At 39.3% G+C, this 19,939-nt stretch overlaps 1 protein-coding gene across 1 annotated transcript; it reads right to left on the bottom strand.

The window, feature by feature from the left end:
* Positions 1–8,236: 8,236 nt before the first annotated feature.
* On the bottom strand, positions 8,237–19,693 carry igsf10 (immunoglobulin superfamily, member 10). The gene is made up of 9 exons (XM_005930058.3): positions 19,504–19,693; positions 18,934–19,212; positions 17,168–17,297; positions 15,652–16,042; positions 14,284–15,048; positions 12,272–14,050; positions 10,595–12,163; positions 9,426–10,329; positions 8,237–8,429 (listed from the first exon to the last, which is right to left on the bottom strand). The coding sequence occupies exons 2-9, from the start codon at positions 19,134–19,136 to the stop codon at positions 8,237–8,239; spliced, it is 5,934 nt and encodes a 1,977-aa protein (XP_005930120.3). The 5' UTR covers positions 19,137–19,212; positions 19,504–19,693.
* Positions 19,694–19,939: the final 246 nt, after the last annotated feature.

The raw sequence follows: 19,939 nt of genomic DNA, 5'->3' as shown, positions 1-19,939 counted from the left end.
GTGTTTGCTTTGGTTTATGTTCTAGTCTGTATTTGTGTCTCTGGAGCTCAGTCTTCCTAGTCTCATATTGGTGTCTTTCAGCCTCCGCAGTCATGTACCCACGTCCTTCTGTTCTCTCCGGTCCCATGTCAAACCCACGTGTCTTAGTCTCAGTGGTTGTACTTCCTGTTTTATTTTTATAATCTCCTGCTTCCTGTGTATTATGTTCAGTTTTGCTTCGCCTGTCACATCACTCAGATTAGTGTCAGTTGTGCTCCCGCCTGTGACTGCTTCCCTTGTTATCCTCGTTGTGTACATATTGTCTGTGTTTCCCTTGTCTATGTTCGCTGTCATGTTCTCATGCATAGCAGGTGTTTGTTCTGTCCACCTGTTTTCCTTCCTGTCAGTGAATCAGTTTATTTTATGTTTTGTGACTGTTTAGTTTGTCCTTTGCCTTTTATTTTTGGGTGGCCTGTTTTTCCAGCATTAAAGCTGCAATTTTTAGTTCAGTCCAGCATTTTTGGGTCCAGAACTCTACCTGGCATGCACCTACACCTGCAGATATGACAGATACTGGCGACTTTTGTGTCTTTAGCATGTAGGTTGTGATCAACTGACAGTTTCTTATAAACTTTGTAGAATTTTATCAGAGGCTTGCTTCAAGTGACTATTCATTCAATTCCATTGAACAGACACTATTTCACGTCTTCAAATATATCAAGTAATTAATAGATAATTACAAAAGTTAAATATTTGAAAACAAAACTTAAAATAGAGGAAAAAGCTAAACACAAAGCATAACACAAGACTTGAGCTTTTCGCAACACTATCCCCCTCTGTTCACTCGCATAGTCTTCCGATCAACCACAAACTTAAACACTGCTAACATACCAGCAGCGTCAAACTACTCTTTTCACCCTGTGGTAAAAACTTGAGAGCAGATAGAGAAAAACTGCTTTAGGCAAAAGCTTAAGACCTGTGAGGTTGTGATAACTTTGAATGGAGTTGGACAGAATGGAAGAAAGTCTGGTTTTCAGGAAAATATCAAACTTTTAACAACGAGGTCTTAAAGCTGTGTGAAGATGCTCCCCTTGCCTGGTTGATGCACAGGCAAGTTGACACTGAACTTTGACCTCTGACCTTTGCTAACAGTTTATGTTTGATCACTTTGTCATGATGACAGGTTTAAAGACGTTAGACAAAAACTTCTTACTACAGCGCGAGAGAAAGAAAAACAGTGGGGGTGGTCCTTGCTTGTGGTCTGTTTGACACAGTCTTTTGCCTTTATGTGCGCATGTGTATATGTATGCATTTCCTTTGGCTGGCTTTCAAATTGGTCTCTCTCCACAAAGTTGAAATGTGTGGGCTACAGTTTGTTTTGACAGTGTAAGGTTTTTCTTAGCTACCGCTCCTACTTGTGTGCTGCTCTGTGTAGTTTCCCGTGGGTCTGCCTTCCATATGGTTATCCACCTTGACCAACTTGACACAGATCATATAGAGGTAGACTGGTCTAGCTAAAAATAGTGAGCTACAGCATGTATATAGCTTTTATCAAGGCTGAAACAATATTTGCTGCCATTACATATTTATGATAAAACTCTTATGAAATGGTCTCAGAGTCATACTGCTAACTTAAGCACATTCTTCATTTCTCATGATCCCCATGTGTCCAGTACAGGTGTGCTGACTGTCTGCATTGAAATGGCATGAATACAAGACCATCAGTGGATCCAACTGGCTCCGAGTTTGTACCGGTGAATGATGTAGTTCATTCCATGTCAGGCTCCAGTTTGTTGCTCCTATGATGTTTTCCTAGCAACAGCATTTGTCTCTGCATTGCTACAAATCACTGTTCATGTCTGAGGTCTGGCATTTGCATCACTGAATGACCCAGAAACACTAATTGGCTTGCGCAACAGATTTTTCCACAAATCCATCCATTTGTCACAATTTAGTGGAAGTGTTGTTCTCCGTACGACTGGTTATAAATGAGGACTGATGCACCAACAGAAGTGCTGAACAAAAGTTTTTCCAGATTTTGAATACATATGTAATGACACTGTAACTATATATCTTAGAGTAAATGCAACATGATTGTAACTGTGCTCGGTGTCACATATAGAATTAATAACAATGTAAAGTTATACCTTTAAAAGTGCTTACATGTATATTTCAAACCATCAGTACAGCTGTTTACTTACACTGTGTATTACAGTTCTTACTTATGTGGCCTAGTTCATGCCTCCCATGACCACAAGTATAACCATTTATGAATTGTTACAATACCTATAATTGCAATGTGTTGTCTTGAATTGTTAAAACATTTTTTGTTTGTTTCTTCAATTAAGTTTTTTAAAATTCCAAGTAACTGTTGTCATTACTGATATAGGTGAGCATTTTTATGTAAAAACTACCCAGATTATTCATAATAATCAGCACAATCAGTGGTGGTTTAATGTGTGTTCCTGTGTTGATACTACTTGACATTGTGATTACACAGCAAGATGCATGGAGAAAATCAAATGACGATTAGCTCAGCTGTTGTATGTAGCAGCCTCATCTCAAATCAAAACTGAATTTACCCAACATCACTAGCTATCACTTACGCAACCTCCTGATGATTCGGTTTAAGGAACCAATCTGCTTACATGTACTAATGAGGCAAGAAGGCCTGCTATAAGCCAGGTAATAGGAAAAAGCTGCTATGAATACAAAGTGGTAACACATATCTACATTTTTTGTTATGTGTTTTGCTGCTCGCACCTGTCAGCAGCAGTGTTGGTCAAGTTACTTGAAAAAAGTAACCAGTAACTAATTACTGATTACTTCCCCAAAAAGTAATCCCGTTACTTTACTGATTACTTATTTTCAAAAGTAATTAATTACTTAGTTACTTAGTTACTTTTTAAAAACACGATTTACAACCTGAATAGGTGATAAAGCGATAGAGCTTTCAGCCCAATTTTACTTTTTCTACATAATCCATCATACAAAATGTAATCAAATGGAAAAGTTGCTTTTTTTTAACTTGTTTTATCAGTTTTAATCTTTTAACTTTATGCATCAAGCAAAAATTTTATTATATGCAACATTCTCTGACTTAGTTTAACATTTAAACCCATTTTCTACACATTCCAGTGCATAAAATAAAATATTTTGTGTTTACACTCACTCTTTCAAATAGATGCAAGTAAAACACAGCAGAAAATAAATAAAGTCAAAGACTCAGCGGTCCTGTTGCTCTATTTTCACCTGTAAAGCAGGACTGAGGGTAGGCGGAGGTTTACCTTGGTGCAGGTGTGCCGCGGTCAGTTGCGCATTACGTCGTGCGCACTCGGTGCTTGCTCGGAAGTTTAGGGTTTTTTTTGCTGTAAAAAGAAGTTTTCTTCCCACGCACGATGGACGCTAATGTTTTTGTCACTTTTTATGGAATCAAACTCAAAGTAAGGTCAGTACTTCCACGCTTTAAACGCTGCACGCTCATACTCTCTCCCACAATCGATATGTGATCCATTGTTGATCTGCACACAGCTGTTGTCACTAACGGCGCACTCGCTTACGTCACTGTCGTGAGACATTCTCGCAAAAAACGCAGGTTCTACGGGAAAGTAACGGTAATCTAATTACCTTTTTGCAATAGTAATCCCTTACTTTACTCGTTACTTGAAAAGTAATCAGATTACAGTAACGCGCTACTTGTAACGCGTTACTGCCCATCTCTGGTCAGCAGTGGCATATATTTTTACTTTTAAAGTCTCATCAGGGTGCTAAAGTTTGTTTGGTAATCTCCAAACCCACTGACCAGGAGAGCAGGGTGAATAGCATGAGATTTGAAAAATATGAACAACAGCTCTCTTTTAGAAGCTAGCCAGTGAGGGATACCAGGCATATTTGACAGAGTGTCTCTGTGTGCTCAGCACAGACCTGTGTGCACAAAGAATGCGGCAGGCAGGCCAAGGGGCAGGCCAGAAAGTGTCACATCTGGTCCCCACAAAGGTGGGGGCTAGATGTGCTAAAAGGCCAGTGTAACAAACAAACATGAATTAGTCAAAGGAGCTTGCAAAGAAAAGAGTCTGGACTTCTTTAAGTTGCTTGAAGACGTTTCACCTCTCATCCGAGAAGCTTCTTCAGTTCTAAGGTCAAAAGGTGGGGAGAGTTTTCTCCAAGCATGACATCCCAGTTATTTCAGACCCAGCAACACAGCTCAGACAGAAACTGGTTCACCCGAAAGACAAAACGCCAAAACACAAACTTAACAACGTGGTGTATGCTGTACAGTGCAGCGAGGAATGCCCAGACCTCTACATCGGAGAGACCAAACAGCCACTTCACAAGCGCATGGCACAACACAGAAGAGCCACCTCCACAGGACAAGACTCAGCAGTCCATCTGCATCTTAAGGATAAAGGACACTCTTTCAGGATGCCAATGTTCACATTTTGGACAGAGAGGACAGATGGTTTGAAAGAGGAGTGAAAGAAGCCATCTATGTCCACTGTGAGCGACCATCTTTGAACAGAGGCGGGTGGTTTACGACACCAACTTCTGCCATCTATAATCCAGTTTTGAGTTCCCTCCCCAGACGCCTTAACGCCCACTCACATCCTGGGCCATCTGACCTCAGGAATTGCATGATAAGGTGGGGCCAGGTTTCACAATGAGCTCACCCGAAACCTGGCTGATTGGGACCCACACCCATTTCACACCTGCTAGCATTAGAGGATCATCAGGGGGTCCTTTTGTCCCTCTGTGGGGGGATACTCCCACTGGGTTTAAATCTGGGACCTCCTACGAACTGAAGAAGCTTCTCGGATGAGAGGTGAAACGTCTTCAAGCAACTCAAAGAAGTCCAGACGCTTTTCTTTGCAAGCTCCTTTGACTACGATGACCTGGATGACTGAGAACCTTCACAGACAAACACGAATTAGATACTAATATGTTTTAAACCTTAAACAACACTTTACAAAGCCCATAGATTCCAGATATTTAAAGCAAACTAAATAGAAAGCAGATTTTCATCATTGTACTTGAAACAAAATCACCCCAACAAGTTTATCATTTATTTTCAACATGAGATATAAAGCAATAAAACGTTCAGAGAGTGTCCAAAGCAGCCTTTATGATGACTTTAGCAGCGACTGCTGAACTCAGAGCTGTTGAGGGTTTGTTTTCCCTGTGATGTCATTGTGCTCTCTGAGGTTGCTGGGGTAACATTTATGTGAGGCAGACTAGCCACAGTAGGTGAGCTGGATGAAGTCATGTAAAATTGTTTATAACTAAACCTTGACATTTTGCATGTTTTATAAAAAGAACCCAATTTATTTCATTTTCTGGGACACTTATATTTGTTTTCAAAGGATTTTCAGATTTAAATCCTTTACATATTTTTACATGTATTTTCTCAGCACTATTTGGAACGACATAGATTTTCATAACTGGGTCTATTGATGCCATCTGTTGGTTGGTTGACAAAAGATAACATGTGGCTTAATCTTATTACAAGAAGAAGCCATGTCCATGTCCAAGCCATGTCAAAGATGAGATTCTGAAATTTTCAGCTTGGAGTTCACCAAAAACCTGACACTGAGCAAAGGGGAAAAAAGGAAATCACCTATGACTTCAGGAACAGCCCTGAGTTGAAGCTTTCTCAACATCAATTGTGGCAATGGCCACAAATTCCTGGGTACCATCATCTCTGTTGACCTATCCTGAACTCCAAATACCTCAGCAGTCACAAGAAAGACACAACAGAGACTTCCTCCTCCACAGAGAGTGTGCTGACATGCTGTATCACTGCATGGTACAGGGGCTGTACCGAAGCAGAGGGGAGCAGGATTCAGCAGATCATCAACACAGCTCAGAAGATTGTGGGAAGGGAAAACTCCCAATGAGCAATATCTTAAATTATTAGAATACTCTGTGTAATATTGTCCATTATTGATTAAATCACAGTGAAACTTCAAAATACATGCACCTGCTTTTTGTCACTATCCATAATCTCATCACCATACGTGGTATGTCTTTATATTTACTGTGTAAATTACTGTATGTTTTTTCTTTGCTTTTCTCTTTTGTTTTGTTTTTTTGTGTTTTGTTTTTTTGCAAGGTGTAGCCACTTTATTATTGTGTTGTACTTTGTATAATGACAGCAAAATAATTCTAATTCACATTTAGAACTGAAGGTGAACTGGTCAGTGAAGGTGTAGTGTGTTTCTGGAAAATAAACCTTTTTTGTTCGTGTTCTCTAACAAAAACAAGGTTGTTTGAATCTGTAGCTAGTTAAAAAATTGACACCTTACATAACAGAGAAAATAGATGTTTATAGAAAACCATCAATGTCACAGTAAACTGGAGCAGGTTTCAGGTTTTGTAATGAGCTTCTGCTGGTGCTGTTCTTTTTTTAATTTATAGCTGTGTAATGTTTCCTCAGCTGTGTTCCAGCTCCTCCAGAGTGCATCTAAATTACACACTGGCTTTATTGGAGAGTGGTAAATTAAGCTTTAGCTCCAGAGGCACCGAGGAAATGCTGTCATGTGATGTGAGATGTGTCTAAGTAAAGGAACGTAATTTGCAAACATATGACTCTTTTACAGCAGTCCTCCAGCTTTGTCTTGGTCTTCTTCTACTGGAAATAATTAGGGTTCAAAAAGAATATGGGAAGCCAGTCAAACGGCAACATTCAGTAGGCTTAAAATTCAAGGAATGATTGAACAACATAAGAAAATAATGAAAGAATTAAAAATAATACAGTTGGTATGGTTCAGTTAAGCTCTGTGTAGCATAATGACAGCACATTGATTAAAAATATGCTAATACCCCTATGCATTGTAAGACTTATGTAGCTGACCCACCCACCAGTTAAAAAAAAGCATCAGCCTAAGGCGTAAAGTGGCAGTGCCACACTGCTGATGCCGTCTAATTGGGTGAAAGAGCTCGTTTGAAAACATGTCCCCTTGGGGACCTAACAATTTAGAGGTACTTTGATGTTTTTAGTTGGGTGTTTGTATAACTGAAAGAAAAATGCTTAGGTAAACAGAAATAGGCTGCACTGGTCCATCTGATTATTCTCTGGGGACCAAAGTACCACATCTGCATCCATAATCAGATGTAAGAACCCAGAGTGAAGTACTTCCACCGCCCTCAAGATAAACACTGTGGGATATGGTCTCATTAAAATCTGTATACAAGTTCTTATATATAAAAACTGTACCACACCAGACACTTCTAAATTTGTTAGGACCCTCTTGCTTTCAACATTTCACTTTCTGAAAACTTCAGCCAGTTTATGGTTGAAGCTGATTTATGTACTTTCCCTGGTGCAAATACTTTGCTTCTAGGTAGTGACTAAAGGCTCACTTTAAAAAGAAAAAGAAAACTTTTAGGGCTTTTGAAAGTAGAGATGAATAATTATATGAGCTTTTCATCTGAATTACAGGTGCTTACCTTATTGTAATCTTTAATTACATATTAAATATTAACTCAAACTGAAAGATGATTAAACACAACACTGAAAAGCAATAACTCAGGGAACCACCATCCCAGAATGACAGATTGTACCTTGAAGAAAGGTGCAAAAATGGATGGTGTGGTGTGGATGTGTGGATTCTACTTTGCTGGTGTGAAATTCTAGTCGTAGCTCAGATACTGACAGAAACACCAATCGACTGTATGAGCAAGTGTGTGTGTATTCCCACAAGGCTAAAAAGGCTGTGTGTGTAACAGAATGAGAAATTTTTTTACATTTTTGTTTTGAAAGGGTTTTCCACCCATAGGCAGCAAAATATCAGCAGGAGTGTGACTACATTTTTTCTGGGGACTTTACTTGTTGCCAAGTTTGCAGCTTCAAAGAAGTGAAGCAGACTGTGAGCTAACAGAAGAGTACTGTCTGAAACCGCTGTTGGTCAGCACCCAGCAGGGCTCTCCAGACATCTCAGTTTCCATGTTCATGCTGCTAGCATTCTAGTTTAAGTATGGAATTCATACCACAGACCAAAACTATGTCTCACCCTTCTCTGGTTTCCCTCATCTACCCACTCTGTAAACATCCCTTTTCCTTCACACTTTTTTTCACTTGCTCCTTTTCTTGCTTTTAAATGTCAGTTCCTATTGCAGGGATTTCCCATACAGAAAGATGTGTAACGAGTTATTAAGCTTCTGGATTGCCACATGTTGCAAGACCAGCTTTAGAGCAATATAACAATTTTCCAAGTCTCTGCAACTATATTTGAGGAATGAAACATCATTCTTTTAAAATACATTAGGGTACCTGCTTCTTGCTGTATACCTTAGTCTCTATCTTGGCTGGCTTCATTGATACACTGACTTTCATGAGTTGTAGAGCATCACCAATCTTGTTTCGGGCCACACAGAGATAATCTCCGGCATCTTTGTCACTCACAGTGTTAACAGTAAGAGTACCATTATGAAGGACCTGTATCCTGCTGCCCACCCTGGAGTAACAAATAAAAGAAAATTAGAGAGACAGTTACAAACCTGGCATTAAGATAATTTGCAGAATTCCTTGTCTATGCTTATTAAGAGCAAAACGCATAAATTTGTATGGTTTCATATATTTTTTCAAACAGCTAAAATCAAAACGGTAACAGTGGAAAAGTGTCTTATCTGTTTACATCAAACAAATGTGTACAGAATGCCACTGGGGAGATATAGCAATTAAATCAGTAGCTGCTTTACATTGCCTCAGTCTTTCTGTTCTCTCTGGTGTTAGACATTGCAAATGACAATGTACCGACACACAAAGTGTTTATATAAACAGGTATTGGGGGTATAAGAAATGTGGTTTAAACGTACAATGTTTTTTTAAAGACGTAAAATTAAGGTAAGACATGCTTGCATTATTATCACACTGAACAAGCTAACAATTAGGAAAAATATAAATGAAATACACTCCAATTCCCTTCGGTATGATGACTTTTGTGTCGGTTTTTTTTTTCAATCCTAATAGAAGCATAGAAAGAGAACCATTGTATTGAAAATATTTTCACTTCAGTCTTCATTTGACTGTGCTGAGTTATGCTCTGAATAATTATAGTCAATATCTGCATCTCATTTCTTTACATTTAGAGAGAATTACATGTTTTTATGTGTACTTATGAGGGACATTCAATGAATCAGTGCAGGCAACAAAACCTATAAAAAATATAAATGCATGTACTCTATTCACAATCAGTGCTTACTTTGGTAAGCATAACAGTATGCCACTGAATTGTTTTCAACAGTTTAGCTGTTTCATGAGAGGCTAAGGGCAAAAATAAGTCTGTTTTGGTGATTTTTATCCACTTTCTTCCATAGAATGTTCACTAAACCACTACAGTTTTTCTAAGCAATATTTATGCAAATCATGCACATTGAATTATTAGAATTTTGTAACTTTAATATAAAAGATAATACAATAAATACCTGTTCTACCAATGAACGTATTTTACCTGTACCAATAGTCCACCACAGCTTTAGAAGGTAGTTTCCAGATTATCCTAGGTTTAGGGTTTCCAGTTGCCAAACAGTTTAGTCTTAACTGATCTCCATATGACAACTCAGTCAAGCGCTTGGATATCTCCAATATCTGAGGAGCAGATTCTTGTAGTATTACTGTCAGAGTCACGACTCTTCGTTCTGAACCAGTAGAGCTGGTAGCAATACATTCATATTTTCCACTGTCTGCTGGAGTCACATCCTTAATGTGAAGCGTCCCATTCTCATACATGGATATCCGTGTATCGATTACAGGCCTGTTAGATTGTATCATTGACCCATCATGGAGAACCCAGTGAACACTAGGCTGAGGTGTACCATGACCAGTGCAGGGTAACTGTAAACTGTGGCCAAGAATAGCTTGTAGCTGCTGCCGCTTCTCCTCCATGATACCTGGTGGAGCTGCCACCACCTGCAGTCGGACTGTAGCAGTATCAGCTCCAGCAGGATTACTGGCAATGCATTTATAATGACCTCTGTCATAAACAGACACATATTTAATAACCAGAGTCCCCACAGCAGATACCGATGCTCTTCCCTTCTCAGTGTTTTGACCCATGACTTGAGTACGGTTGGCCAAGATCCAAGATATCACAGGCATGGGCCGGCCCTCTGCTTTACATTTCAGTTCAACTGTGTTTCCTGCATAAGATTTTATCTCGCGCATCTTTGGCTCTAAAATGCGAGAGGGATAGGCTACCACTGAGAGGGTGATAATAAGTTTATCTGATCCATGGTCATTCTCAGCTAGACAGAAGTATTGGCCTCGATCTTTAATATTGGCATTTGGGATTGACAGCGTGCCGTTGCTCAACACCTCATACTTGCCCATCCTCTCTTTAATGGTAATGGTTCTTCCTGTGGGACAAAATAAATACAGAGACAATGAAATATTTACCTTACAAACACTAAAACATTCTACACAAATCACTTAAAGCAACTGACAAAATTTAAACAGTATTGTTACTTTATTATTGCAGCGTTTTCTATAAATGGCTTTTACTTGCACCTGATAACAAATTTTGTTTCTACATGATGCCAAAAATACTGTCACTCCCATATCTTAATATGTATCACATTTTGGTTCTGCTAATGATAAGAATGAATGAAATCATTTTTGTACCTGTGCTGGAGGAGAATTGTTTCCATGTTATAACTGGCTGTGGGTTTCCAACAGCCACGCATGGCAGGAAAGCATCAGAGTTAGACAGTACAGTAAAGCTAGCTGCATTTCCACCCACTATCTTGGGTTTGCTTGACATGACCTTTGTAGTGGGTTCAAAACCAGCATTACTGGCACTGGTAGCATCATATCCCGAGACTTGATTATAAATAGTAGAGGTGGCAGAATCCTTGTCTGTAATGTAAGGAACGGGGGTACTGATCATGTAGCCTTGCTGAGCTGTTAGAAGGATCAGTGTATCAGAGTTATCTACACTGCCTTTAGTACCACTGCTTTTTCGAGTACCGGTAGGTCTAATTCTCTCCAACACTAAACGGCGATTGGTGTCACCATTCCTTTGTGTTGGTGGTTTGATGTTGCTGTGGAATCTTGTCTGAGCAGTTGTGTAAAACCGCTTAGTTGTATGTGGTATCAGTGTAGTAGCAGGATCATAAGTGGCAGAGGAAAATAGAGGTGTCATGGTGGTAGGATAGCTGGATGAACCACTAGATGTCCAGTCAAAGTCCTCATATAGGTCACTCTCCTCAGATCTTTTTTCAGTGGTACCCAATACTGTGGTTCTGGCATCTTTTTGTGTGTAAATGGGATTATATTCTGAAACACTTTGTTGAAAAAGTGTGGTTGCCTCCATTGTGTATTCCATGGTTGTTGCCTCTGTAGTTATTGCCTCAGTTGTTGTAGTTTGTCGGACTTTGGGAATTCCAGGTTTCCTTAGGGGTCTTCTTCTCCTATTGGGCCTCCTTCTCCACCCTAGCCTACCTCTTGTCCCACCAGGCCTCTGTCTGATTATAAGAAAATTGTCAGACAGTCTTCCAGACCCAGATGAGGTTACATCAAGATTTTCCTGCTGGGTGGGTTTGACAGTGGGTGGCGAGGGTAGAGTCTGTAATTCTGGTGGTGTTTCTGCAGTGGTATAAAACTGTGAGGAACCAGAATAACTAGTAACAGGTATAAAGTCCAAGCTGGGACCCAGTGTTGTGAACTGGAAATCAGCAGAGGATGCATCTCTACAATCATCATCTAATGAACTACTCGTTGTGTGTCTGGATGGTGACAAACTATCAACTTTAACTAATAAGTTTGCAGAGGTAATGGGCGTAGGAGCAATGGTTGTGGTTAGGGTGCCTCTTGTTTCAGTCGTAGTTGAAGTTTTATTCGCAGTTAATGGCTTCTTAAGCCTACTGAGCATCCTTTCCCTTCCTTTGTTTCCAAACAACTTGTTCCATGGAATTTTCCCCCGAATGATCTTAGAAGTAGATGTAGTAGCGGTTGTGGTTGGGACTTTAGTTGTAGGATCCAGTTCAGGGGCAACTGCAAACGTTATGTACGCATTGGAAGTCTCTGATCTAGACTCTGCTTTGTTGAATGTGGCATCTGAAGTCATGTAATGACTTGTGGTTTTTTGCATATAAGCAGGTTTCTCTGTTTTGTGTAAACATGGACTAGAAGATGCTGTTGGTGTGACCACTGCCAAATCAGTGGTTGCTGCCTTATTATCACAGTTACAGGCTGAGAAAAAAAGAACCATGTTAAAAACATACGTGTTGTTTCATGACTGATTATTTATGCAACACAGAAGTACAAAACAACAGGGTTTTTAAGAACATGGTTTCTTACCTGTGGTCAACTGAATTTGATATGGCACAGAAGCATTCCCTTCTTTATTCATGGTGGATTGTTTAAGTTTATTAATAAAGGACTGCATGTCATGGATCCTGTTTGGTTTAATGATTCTTCTGCGGCCTTGAAAGTTCCTCCTGCCAACCTTTCCTCTGTTACTTTGGCGTGGGATTATATGGATGTGCTGCCGGGAGATGATAGTAGATCCTGCAGGCAGGCGCTGGGATTTTATTGTCTGGGTTGTATGGAAAATGATCTTGTCTTGCTGTCTGTCTGTAGCTGTGATTGCTGTAAATGAGGTTTGGCTTTCAGGGTCTGTGTGAAGGACTAGCTCCACTGGGCCTGGTTCATCTCTCATTGGAGTAACATTAGGGTCTGTAGTTGAAGAAAAAGCACCCTCTGTCGAAGTCTCTGGTTCTGCAAGTGCTTCTCCTGATAACTCTAGTTGGGTTTCTTGTGAAGTGTCTGTCACAGTAGGTTGGAGAGTGACTGGTTGTAGGTTCGAAGGTGGCATGCTGGTTCTTTCAAGGGTGTAAAAGTTGTTTGTCTCAACTAACCTTGGATCTGTAGTGAATGTAGACTGCATATATGGCTCTGTTGTTGCCATGTCTCTATTTTCCATTATTTTAGTTGAATTAATATGATTGCTGAATCTATTTTCCATGCCATTTTCCTTTGTTGCTAAAATATGTCCCTCACCAATTTGTGTGGTTGTTACTGTCTCAGTCTGCCTGTCTTGAGCAAATATTCTTTGTGGATTATCTGTTGTTGGTTGGACTATTGTTGGGAGAACAATGAGATGGTCTTCATCTTGAGCTTCACCAGAGCCAATTTCATTGTCACCAGAATATCCAATATGTGTGTTTTCATATTTTACTTTCTCATTTTCTCTATCACTCTTTATTTTTGAGCCACCCTGAGCCTTTTTCATAAATTCTGCAAACTTCTGCGGGTCTACTTTCCTGGAAGCTTTATCAAAGACCCTACTACTCCAGATGTGGCTGTTGCGGACTGACCCCCTCCTTCTCTGTCCCAGTCTACCTCCAAAACCTACTCGGCCACGTGATCTGTGTCTGGGGTAAGGCCGATCTGAAGTAATGGTCCTGGACTCCTGGATAGTTCTGTCAGCATGCTGGGAGTGGTGTATCTCACTGAGTTTGACTGTGTTTTGTGTCAAGCTAGAATCCATTGCAAACTCCGTCACCATCCCTGATCCCTCACTGTTGAAAACACTTGCTGTCACGGACCCTTTGTCTGTTACTGTCACCTGAGAAACGAGTAGGTCAACTCCAACATGATTAGCAACTAAACACCTATAAAATCCTCGATCCCTTGCTGTGATACCCTGAATCAGCAATGTCCCATTCTTAAAAATGTTTCTGTTCCCATGAGGCTTGTCAAGCACTGAATGGTCAGGCAGAATCCAAGACACTGAGGCCTCAGGACTCCCCGAGGAGCTACAGTCAAAAACAAGCTTTTCACCCAGTGGCCTAGAGAGTTGAACACCATTGACCTCATCCTCTTCCACATCAGTGGACAGAACTGTCACTCGAAAGATGAGGATATCTGCATCCAGGTAGTTTGTGGCAATGCACCAGTAGAGGCCTGTGTCAGAGGTATCTGCACCTCGAAGAGTGAGCTTTCCTTCAGCAGTAATTATTATTCTCCTGTCCTCACTGGAATAAGGAGCTCTGACCTTGCTTCCATCTGGTAAAATCCACTCCAAGAGAGGCTTTGGATCACCCTGGATATGGCAGCTCAACTGTACCACACCACCTAGGTCAGGAGGAAAACATTTGATAATATCATAACCGTTTTCATGCTAAAAAGAAAATACTTTTTAGTCTTTGAAATTCTGAATTCATTTTTTTTAATGCTTCCTATTTTATTAGTGCAATGATCAGTATAGTTTCATACATAAGTAAATAGTTCAGTTACTGGTATGTGCAGACCTAAGTAAAAGTCACATCTCTGAGCTAGTATATTAAGCGTTAATCTCTGACTCCCACCTGTAAGTACAGTGTGCTCAGTCTTAGTTTGATTATCTCGTTTGATCATGGCCCAGGAATACCGGTCCCTCTTAGATGGTGTGCTTTCCAAACGTAGGTTTACCACAGACTGGTACTTAATGTGCAGGGTAGAGAAGGTGGTAGCAGTGCGGTCTAGTTGGAAGCTCACTTCTCCCTGCATTAACCATGCAGGAGAGGCTTTAATCTCAGCCTTAATGTTTGTGTTTATTTCTTTATCTAGATCCTTTGTTTTCATCTGAGCATATCGGTACACCATTTCTGGGCTTCTGGCCAACATTAAACCTCTCTCTAGCCTCATAGGAGAGTCACTGTAGGTGGCTAAGATCTGCCACAGTTGCTGGATGTGTTCATGGTTAATATTACACACCAAATACGTAGTTATGCAAGTGGTAAGCATGGTGACATTGTTTCCTTCTCCTTCCTCCAGGGTTTGAGTCAGGTTCTCAAAAGAAGTGGGCCGCTGTACAGTGCAGGTTAGACTGGCATCATTGTAAAACTGGTCGGTCAGGTTCATTTGTATTGAGCCTAATGGGGCAATAAAGTCCTTGGGGGAAACAGGAAAGAAGTTCCCTTCATCCAGGCTGATGTTTTTCTGCTTTAGATGGGGTTGGATCAAAGGTTTGGTGCAAGTAAAAGCATTGTTGGGTAGAAGGGATAGAGGCCTTTTGTGGTAAAGCAAAGGATTTTCACAAACAGCACATAGGCCTCTGGGATATCTCCTGTCTCGCCGGCATTTCAGCACACCTGGAAAGAATTATTAAGCAGTGCAATGTTTAGATGGATTCATGGAAGAAAAAAAAATCACACTTTCAAACTTATGTTCCAGCCAAACCAAAACTGGCTAATAAAACTTGTGAACCGCAAAAGGTCATAATCACAATACAGAATTGCGACATTTCGGTTAACCCTCGTGCTTGCCAAGTCATAAATAAAATGTATAACTTTAGTTCTTCTGTGTCTTCATTGTTTTCTATGGCCCTCATGATGAAAAGATTATATGATATCTGCTTCCTGTAATGTCTCTGCAAAGATTTATATGCTTCTCTTGGATATGCCTGTCTTGCTTGGGATACAATCCCATGCACTATTAGGTTTTAAGAGAAAAACATACTATGCTCAAACCTGAGTACAACCACAAATACTGCCAACAGTTTTACCAGATGGGTCTTATTAAAGCTGGTAGCAAATATCGGAGGTTTACAGAGGTTTAGAGAAAGTTTCTCTGGCATTAATGAAAAAGAAACTGTTTAGATTCAGTAAGTGACTTTCTTAGCTGTTAACCACGGTTCAATTTTATATGCCTCTAAGTACTTTGGGAATTGTCCAAAGCACAGATGCACTCCTTACCTGTATTTCTTTGTGCCCAAAGTGAGAACCACTTCATACGGCAATCACACTTCCAGGGGTTGCCATGGAGGAAGACATTTTCTAACTGACTGCAGCCTGAAAAAATGTCTGCTGGCAGAGTGGTCAGAAGGTTGTCTGACAGGTGGATGGTTCTTACTGATGATACCTTGAAAACCTGGCTGTGTCTCAGTGTGATAAATGTGTCCGGGTGGAGCTGCTGGAGGTAGTTACCCTCCAGATTAACCAATTCTAAGTTGGTAAGCCCAAAGAAAGCCTCCGGGTTTATAAATTCGATGTGGTTGTGGTCTATGTGGAGTCTCAGCAGACTATCCAAGCCTTTGAAAGTCTCTTTGTTGATAATCTTTAATTTATTGTATGACATCTTCAGGACCTTGGAAAACACAATTAGGAAGATAGAGATGGTGGTCAAAACAATGATAACTGAAAGCTATTATGTCAATACACAATTACATTGTTTTTATAGACATAACATGAATTATTGTCAGACTGTTTATTTAGTCTGAAAAAGTGCAAGGAATCAAGGACCATCCTTCACATAACACACACAGACATATAAAATTATTGTGAATCACTCAACATTCTTTGTGAAACATGAGGCATTTACTTTTTGTGAACCACAAAAGAGTTGATACAACTCTGTTTTTACAAGTTTGGACTTGTGACACTGAAATTCTGTATTGAATTATACTGCCTGTTATTGGTTAAACACAGTTACTTGTGCCTGAGTTCTTTTTTTTAATTTCATTACTTTATAATTAGATTTGCAAAAGCAAAGGTGATACTTCTTAATCAATTTTGCCATGGTGAAAACCCTGTGCTGTAATTGGACAACTCTTATTGTTTTCCCCTCGCATTTGTGTCGTCTTTTTATGCTTTTTGAAATTTTTTGTCATTTTGAACTAATTATGGATGGAAATGTGACACAACAGTCATAGTAAAGAAAATCAGCTGTGAACTTTTCATCCCTCCAAGCAGATATTATCTAAAAACCAGAAAACAAACCAGAAAACAAACAAAAACATATTTATGTAGGCATGCTCTACTTACTGATGTGTGTATGTCATCACAGAAATACTGAATTAAAACTATATGATGTCAGCAGTAAGGCTATTTTTGTAAACTAAAACCAAACTAAAAACAACCTTTACTGCAATTTGCAACTACAACTGATGAGTCATGTCTATTGAAACTGTGGATGTCTTCAACTGCTTTCAAAAAATTCTTTATTTTTATTGCAGTACCATTATTGATTTTCTACAATCTTGTGTTTGACATATGCCCTCCATTCAAAAATGAAAACGAACATGTAAACTAATTTATTTAAAAATAACTAAAACAACACATTTTCAAATTTAAAATATAAACTGAAATAAGAAAATCTACTCTAGAAAATAATAACAAGTCAAAATGAAATAAAAATGAGGGTTGTCACACAAAGATATATTTTGGATGTTGCAGTGAGGTTTGCGAGTAATTTGTTTACAAAGGATTTTACCTGTAATGACTTAAGGTCTTTGAAGGCTCTGTCTTCAGTAGTGTGTATCATGTTGCTGTGCAGCAACAACAGTTCCAAGTTTTCAAGCCCTGAAAGATCATTTTCTCTCAGGATAGTTATGCTGTTGTACCTAACGGCATAGAAATGAAAAAGCTTTGGTTACTGATCATCATTTTGAATGAGCCTTCAAATATACTTTGCAGAAATATTACTGAAATGCAACTGAAGTTCTGCACATATAACCTAAAAGGTGGGCAATGCTGGTGAAAGATCTCAGCGAAAAAAAAGCATTCATTCTAATCCAGAACCTGTCTACTCAGACAAATAAGTGAAAACACCTCACTAGGTGAACTATAGGTATATATTGCCCTCAGTATTGACATACTGGACATTAGTATTGTGCTGACTATATTACCTGTTCCTCATTCAGGCAATTTAATTTAATAATTAATTTAATAATTTTAATTATATAATTGCTTTGGGATTAATATATTATTCAGATTTTGATACCATATCCTGCCAAACTGAGGCTGTGTGCATACTAAAGCATCTTAGAGAAAGCTGTTGTAGCAGGAACCAGTATACATGAAATTTCAAGTACTTTTTAACTGTTTATAGGTGGTTTTTGCATGTGTGTGTGTTTGGGGGTTGGGGTAAGGGACCTTGGCTCTTTCTCATGTTACACTACTTCAAACACATGATGGATAGTAGTACTAGCCATGCTAGGTCAGGGCCACATTTTACCATGTTGAAACATACATGCATGTGAAGACAAGTTTAAAACAATGCCAGTAAATGTTGTTGATTACTAATATTGTGATACATATTAATGAAAACAATTTATAGTGTGTACCCAGTAATGTTTGAGTTCACTCTGTGTGTGTCAGCAGGCAACATGACGTGCCCTTGGAGATGACACTTGTAGAGGAAATTAGGACTACATAATTAACTGTTAATTCTGCCTGTATTAATCCTGCCACGACATCTCAGGATGTCTGCAGTAAATACTCTGCTCTGGCCTGGTCACATTCTGAAATGAGGTCTAATTAGGTACAATAATTGAATGCACTTGTGTGTCATTTGATTGACAAATAGCTTTCCAAGCAGGCTGAAGTAGCACCAGGGCACCACAGACAGGATAGAGGTAAGGCAGCTCTGTTTATGCATCATGTATTTCAGAATCTTTAACATAGTAACAGCCAGAGGCATTAATAGACGATTTGGTGATGAATGATGATTAATTTTATGATGAATTCATTTAGTGGCTGTGGTAACAGCTACTAGCTGGATGACAATGGCAATGGGATGTCGACTAGAGTGGTGATTTACTTCTTTGCTGTTTTTTTTTTGTTGGTTATTTTTTGAGAAACTAAGCCTCTCAAAGCACATAAAACTAAACACTGCTAAAGTTCTCCGGTTAAGATTGTTGATGGCTAATGCTTGCTAGCTATTGCTTGTTAGCTAATGGCAAGATTGGCTTTGTCACCTAACCTGAGCTAATATTTGCTTGTTGATTAACCAGCTTCACAAATTGAAGCTATAAAGTTGTGTTTTCTTGAGTCAATGACATTTTAAATAAACATTTTTTATCTCAATTCTGAAAGGTTATTTCTTTTCCAGACAGTAATTATATGTGGTCTAGACTAGACTAGACTAAACCTGTTTGACTTGTAGAAATACTTTTTGTAATGCTATTCTTTTACAAAGTCTGCAGTTTAAATCACTCAGTAATTCTTCACCAAGAGTATGTGTACTTCAACTCTTACCCGAGGTTAATTTTTTCAACAGCTGGCAGGATGTGGTCAGGTATTAAAGTCAGGTATCTGAAGGTGCAGTGCACTTCAGTGGTAACATCGCAGGCGCATGGTTTGGGACAGTCAGCACTTGAAGGCAGCGCAGCAGCCAGGAACAACAAAGTCTTTAGCAACCACCTCTGCAGGTATGAAGAGCTGCACACACACTCAGTCATTGTGCACAGAGTTGGGGGCTTCAGTTGCACAGGAAATTAGAGCAAAACTTTGTCGTGAACCATTAATGAAAACCACCTGAAGAGAGAATGATGAAGATATATAGATAGAAAAAAATAGCTTTAATTTCCAAGCCATTTCCTTCATTAGTTCCATTCTATTCTTGTATATTTTAACTTCCGTCTTTGCTATTCGTTGCTATCAAAGAAGAAAACTTAGGGAAGGATAAGCATTCAAGTCAAAATGTGTCCATGCAGTTGCAAAATAAAATAAAAACAATGAGAAAAATAACTCTGCAGAAGTAAAATATCTGCAGACAGAAGAATTTAAACCATGAAAAAAAGATAGCCTGTATACAGTTTCTCTCACCGCACTAAAACATCTGTAGAAACCGGAATTGCTGCAGAAGCACGAATTAGAAATTCCTAGTCAAACTGTTTAAAGTCCACATTCAGTTTCAGTAGTTCTCCAGTTTGAGTTCTTAGATGAGCACACTCTGTAAGCACAGAGGGACTAGAGTCATTTCTCTGCGAGCGCCTGCAGCAGAGCACACGCTTCAGTCTCCTCCTTCTCCTCCTCCTTTATAAACTGCAGTAATGCAGTTCTAGACAAACTACAAATAAAAATGCAGGGAGTTGCTTTGTTTGAAAGATCTCATAGACAGTTAAAGGCCAACAAAATTCTTCCTCATCTTGAGTTACTCGGGTTGATATTGGAAATATTAACTGCTGCCAAGACAATAATTTTTGACTCATATGACCAAGCTTAGAAGGAGGTCATGTGTCTTTTTGAAGAATCTGAAACT

Source organism: Haplochromis burtoni, unplaced genomic scaffold (genome assembly GCF_018398535.1).
Source record: "Haplochromis burtoni strain Fernald_Lab_line unplaced genomic scaffold, NCSU_Asbu1 Contig_128, whole genome shotgun sequence".
NCBI lineage: Eukaryota > Metazoa > Chordata > Actinopteri > Cichliformes > Cichlidae > Haplochromis > Haplochromis burtoni.
The sequence above is the reverse complement of the archived record's forward strand: the minus strand, read 5'-3'. Positions and strand labels throughout refer to the sequence as shown.